Source organism: Coloeus monedula (genome assembly GCF_965178545.1).
Source record: "Coloeus monedula genome assembly, chromosome: 9".
Lineage (NCBI taxonomy): Eukaryota > Metazoa > Chordata > Aves > Passeriformes > Corvidae > Coloeus > Coloeus monedula.
This window is the reverse complement of record NC_138789.1, coordinates 7722657-7728584: the sequence shown is the minus strand read 5'-3', so window position 1 is coordinate 7728584 and position 5928 is coordinate 7722657. Positions and strand designations below refer to the sequence as shown.

The 5928-nt window shown below is 54.8% G+C and overlaps 1 protein-coding gene across 1 annotated transcript; it reads right to left on the bottom strand.

Moving 5' to 3' along the window:
- Window positions 1-3150: 3150 nt before the first annotated feature.
- TMEM121 (transmembrane protein 121) lies at window positions 3151-4089 on the bottom strand (the record flags this gene model as incomplete). Its single annotated transcript, XM_082286895.1, has 1 exon — window positions 3151-4089. One exon carries the CDS (start codon window positions 4087-4089, stop codon window positions 3151-3153), a length of 939 nt encoding a protein of 312 aa, XP_082143021.1.
- Between the last annotated feature and the right edge of the window lie 1839 nt (window positions 4090-5928).

The following is a 5928-nucleotide window of genomic DNA, read 5'->3' as shown; positions in this document are numbered from 1 at the left end:
AGTTCTCATTGCCCACAGCAAAATATCACCTTCCCCTAACAACCAGCCAGGCTGGGAGCCAGTCACCCTGCCCAGCCACTGTACCATCCCTCCTGCTGCTCCCATGGCTCTCAGGGGTCTTGTCTCTGCTGGATTTCGGGGCAGAGGCATCACCCTCAGCAAGCACCGGGCAGGGAAGAGCTGCAGTGCTGCCACTGCTGTGCTGTCCCCATGGACCCAAGGTCTTTGCTGGCTGCTCTGGTTCTCCCCTCTGCTTGCAGACACCTGCCTTTCCCAGCTAGCTCAGCTCTCCCCTGCTTCCCAGCCTTCCTCTGGCAGCTGCTGAGGAGGGGCCAGCTCATAATTCTTGCTTCCAAGGTGGCTTTGAAGAGAAAGGGTTGCGTTGCTGAGGTAGAACATGATGCACGCTGAGCCCTGGGGATGATGAACAGCAGAAGATGAGAAAAGCCTCTTCTCCCTCCCTTCACCAGAGTGGGCTTTGAGCACCTGTGGCTTTTTGGGAATGATGTGGTGCACTGAATCCCAGGTGAGCATCACCTCCAGGACCTCTGCTCCTGCTCCAGCTCCTAATGCAGCCCTTCCACAAAGACAAAAACCTCATGTCAGCAGTGGAAAGCAGGGTCTTGCAACCTCAAGAAAAACTTGTGGGGACTCCTAAACCTTCTTGGAAGTTATGGGATCAGGAGGATAAAGCAATATTCCCTTCCCATGTTCAGGGAGCACAGCCAGACATCCCCCAAGCAACCTTAGCAACAGATCTGGCTCAAGGGAAAATTAACTTATTCCAGTATAAGGCAAGGATGCAGAGCTAGCTATGAGGGTGAGACAGAACAAAACCACACCCAACCTGTTCGAGTAACCCACCAAATCACTGATTTTATACCCAGGATAAAAGATCTCTGCATCAGCGTTCAGCCTGATGCTGGGCACTGCCTCAGCTGGCACATCCCAGCCCCCAGGGTTCACAGCACCATGCCAGAGGTTTTCCTGAAGGTTTTAGTGGAGGTTTTCCTCTGCTCAGTCCTGGGGAAGAACTATAAAACAAAGGCTCATAAATTAATTACCTAAAAGAGCAGCAGAATGTTATTAGATACTTGGGAGTTAATTGCACTGATGCTAATCGCATGTATTTTAGAGGCACCAGCAGAGATGTAATATGTATTTCCATAGGTATTCCAGAATAATTTAGCAATTTAATTAATTTCTGCTAATACCTTTTAAATCACCTGCCCACTTCCTCTCATGTTCCCTGAGGGCAAGGGGGAAGAAACTTTTCCAGTTGGCTAAATCTGTTGCAAACTCACTTTTGTTGGCAAAGATACTGTTTTATTTCTCAGTGGATTTAATTAACATTAGAGTTATCACTGGGTGACAGGGTGGCCAAGCAAGACTGTGATTGCCTGGTCCTAAAATTGAAAGTCTGGAGCAGGGATGGCTGAAATGTTTTGAACAGATTGTGATGGGCTGAGAAGATGAAAACTGAAATGATTTTTGGATTTAGGTCAAATTCGGTGAGCAGAACCAGGGGAAAATGTGGAAGAGAAATGTAAACAGCACCAGGCATTTTGTTCCATCTCCTCAAAATGAAATATTTTGTTTAAAAAAAGCAAAAGTATCCAGTTTCAGCATGTTTGAGATGCAGGTTTTCTGCTTGTCTCCTTGTGCCTCCCCCCAGGGTCAGGCAGCAGAGGTGCACCCAGCCCTGGGGCAGCATTTCGGCTGGAACAATGATGTATTTCCTTTCTGTGCCCACAGCTCAGTGAGTGCAGAGCACAGAACCTCGGGACAGCACTTGCGAGTCCAGGGGAGGTGGATAGAAGAGGTGACAAGTTATTTGGGCTGTATGAGAGCTGATCCCCTCCCTCCCCACGCTGGCAGAAAAGAGACCACTAGAAACCATTGCTCTCACGGGGCTTTTATTGTCCGGCTGGCCCTCGCCTCCCCCCCTGCTGCCCGTGGCTGAGCCCCTCACCACCACCCACACCTGCAGAGGACACCCCAGCCCAGCTCAAAGCCCAGCCACCTGCCCAGGGCAGCACATCCTTCCCAGTTCAGCCCAGCTGCCTACCCAGGGCAGCACATTCTTCCCGGCTCTTTTTGGGGGTTGGGTTCCACCCCCCCCCCCCCCCCCCGGTTGTTTTTTTGTGTGGGTTTTTTTTTTTTTTTTTTAATATTTATTTTAAAAATATAGTAGCTGTGGAAAGCAGCCCTCTTTATAAACGCTCGATGCCGGAGTGAAATGCATCATCGCCATCCTTGTTCCTAATCCCTCCTGGGTGCCCATGCCTGCCAGCAGCAGTGCCAGGGGCTGGGGAGGCTGCTCCGGTTGCTGCAGGCAGGCAGGCTCTCGATGGCAGGGAGAGAGGGAGAGAGAGGGACCCTTCTAAAAATAGAAACATTGTGCTGAGTCGTTTGGAGTGAATGAATTACGTAAAACACCAGCATTAGATTAGCTTTAGCTTGTCAAATATTGCTCCCGGCAGAGTCGGCGCAGTGCGCTGGTGGAGGCTCAGTCCCCCTCGGCCCGGGGCAGGGCAGCCACGCCATCCCCCAGCCCCGCTCCCCACTGCAGGGCTCCCTGCTCTTGCCCACCACAAGGACATCGGTCCCCAAGGCAGCCTGAGAGTCCCCGGAGCCGATATAAATAGGAAACTGTAAACACAACCATTGGGGATAAGAGACATCCACGATCACAGGGTTTACTGCTTCAAACGTCCCACCCTCCCCCCCCGCAATCCGCACCCCTGTGCCCCTGTCCCTGCTCCGTAAAAAGGTCTCCAGTAACAAAATCTTCGATCCAGGCTTGGAGTAAAGGTGAGGTGCTCGGGGAGTAAAAAGGGACATTGCAACCTTAGCGGTCTTTGCTCGGGAGGGGAGATGGTGGCAGGACAGGGAGAGAGGGTCAGCTGGTTCAGGTCCTTTGCAAGTCCATTTGGTTTGTCTGGAGGACTCCTAGGGCTATACCTGAGATGAAGACGTCTAGAGGACACTCCATAGCTCAATTAAAATGCAGTTGGTGTTTTTGTGCCTAGAAGAGCCCTCACTGCCGGGATTTGTCTGTCACGCTTGCACCAGGCAGCAAGAAAGCAGCATCATCCCTCTTCCACTCGGCACAGGGCTGTCTGAACCAATGCTCGGCTGGGGGATCCCTCATGTGTCCAGGATCTCGCTGGTGGGCGACGGCTCGTGGGGGATGCCCTGTGCACTGTGGATGGTCTGGTTGTGCGAGAGGGAGTTCTGCTGGAGCTCCAGGGCGATGGCGTTCTGCGGGAACTCCTTCACCTGCCGCTTGTACTCCAGGAAGGTGCACGCCTTGGTGGCGATCGCGATGATGTTCTTGCCAATAAAGATGGTGGAGACCCTGCTGTCCTGGAACAAGATCATGTTGATGGCCCGGATGAAGATGGTGACGATGTTAATGGTGACCAGGCTGAGGACAGGGTAGAGCATCATTTTTTGTGGGGCAATGTGCTCCCCTTGCATGCTGATCTCACTGAGGGACACGCAAGGCAGGATCAGGAGTAGTATGTAGCAGTAGAAGAACATGAGCCCCTCTGCCCAGATGGGCAGGCCGGTCCTGTGTGGCTCCCACAGGTTGGCCTGGATGTCTAAGATATCCAGCAGGTCAAGGGCCACCCAGAAGAGGCGTCCCCGCAAGTCCTCTTTCTTCCGAAAGGTCCGTATGTACTCCATGCTGTCCAAGGCCACCAGCACCAGGTAGAGCCCCGGCACACAGATGGAGAGCAGGAGGGTCAGAGCTTTCCTGGCCACTGTCTCCAGGTTCTTCTTGTCTGCTTTGTAATTCTGAAAGATGAAATACAGCTTGATCTCCAGCACGAAGATGTAGAGAAACCACAGGATCATGGCATAGCCCCGCTTGGCCGTCTTCACCTCGGCCCCCACCCACACGGCCACGTAGCGCAGCACGATGAGGAAGCAGATGTCCCCCACCAGCACGATGATGCAGACGCCGATCTTGCGGGGCCCCTGGTTCTGCTCCACCAGGTAGGCATCCATGAAGGCCATGCTGGTCATGATGACGATGGTGGTCAGGCAGACGTGGCGCTTGTCGGGCGGCGGCAGCACCATGGTGAGACGGGCGGCCCTCCGTGCCTCCGCGCCGGCACTAGGGGAGCGGTCCCGCCGGCGCTGCGCGGGGGCACATCCGCGGTGAGCCCAGGGACCGAGGGCCGCTCTGTCCCCCACTGCCACCCCAGGAAGAGGTGCCTGGAGGAGCAGTGGCTCAGCTGGCAGCCCCGCTGTCCCAGGGCTCGGGGCCGCCCCTGCAGCCCCCGCCCCAGCCCTTCGCCCCTCAGTGGCTGTGCCCTGCAAGCACCGCGGCTCTGCCCCCAGCCCAGGGCTGGCTGAGCAGCCCAGCCCCAGGCACCCTCCGCCACCAGCAGCCAGGGCTCACGGGTGTGCAGGGCCTCCTGGAGGAATGTCCCTCCTCTGTGGCAGGTCCCCCATCGTTGCCAGGCTCTCCAGCAATCCTATGGTGCTAATATGCCTCCAGGCACCAAGCCCCAAATCCTGGTATAGATCCCTGGAAACACGGCAGGTGACAGGGCAGCAGGGGAGCTCTCCCTCTTCCCAGCGAGACCCCACGTTCCTCCAGGGTCTGGGGTGCTCCTGCTGTATCCTCACAGGGAATCACCTTCACGCCTATCCCCACAGGGCTGTGCTGCTCTCCTGCTGCTGCCAGCTGTACATGCATCCCTCCATTCCTGGAACAGATAGCAGAGAACAAGTGTTAGGGTCCCTCTGTATGCTCACCATGGAATGGTGGTAGTGACAGCCCCCTCAGCTCCCAGCACACATGGGCTGGGCTCCCACCAGGTACCATCCCACCCCTGGGGTATCCATCACCACGCCCTGTGCATGACGATGCAGAAGAGCTTTTTACGGAGTACAAACACAGCACGGGGTGTCCGGCATGGAAACACAGCCTGCTGCCTTACACGGGCACTCTCTGTCCAGAACTCCTCAGCAAGCTCATGCCCTGGGTGCTTCTGCTCTTTCTGCAGCACAGACACAAAACCACAGCCCCGGTGGGGACACACAGCTCACAGCATTCCCAGCTCCAGGTATCCCAGCCTAGCTGGTGTCTCAGCTCCAGCAGGGAGACAGACCCATGTGCTCTGCAGAGGTCCCAGCCTGGGGATGGTTCTGCTTAACTATGGCCATGAGATTTCACCAGTTATAGAGCAGCTCACAGGGTGTGGGGTACATCCCTCTTCAAGTAGGGTGAAGTTAGGGCTGGCACAGCTGTCCCCAGGGTGTCATGAGGTCCCAGCAGCTTTCTGGACTGATTCAGCTGCTCATGGCCACAGCTCCTCCTCACCATGCTGTGCTTGCCTAATTAATTTGTTAATCTTTTCTGCGCAGGGAATGCACTCCCAGAAATGAACAGGTAGGTCCCAGTGCATTCAAAAACGTCATTGAACTGCTTACGTGGAGACAGACCATGACCGCAGCCACAGAGGCTGAGGGGAAGAAGCCAAGCCCAAGGAGGTGTAAGCCGTTAAAAACCTGCCCTACTTTGCAGCTGTTTATGTTTATAGGGCCTCATTTAAATAAAAGCTGGATTCTCTCCTGCTTCAGGGAGACAAGAAGAACAAAGAAGAGAAAGTGGGAAGCAGATGAGTCAGAGCCAGCCCTGCCTTGTGCCTGAGTAGGTGGACAGCAGGGATGCGTGTACCTGTGCCCTGGTTTCCAAAGGATGTGGCAGGCAAGGATGTGGTGCTCAGGAAACGTTAGCAAGGGACTTAAAGCTGCTGCCCCACCCAGGACCCTCAGGATGCTCTTCTGAGTCTGCTGCCAGCAAGGAAAACTGGCATGTTAAAATAGTTTCTCAAGCAGGAGTTGCTCAGAAAGAAACCAAGATGTGGTGGGAACTCATGAGAACTGCTACATGGTGCTTCCCAGGCA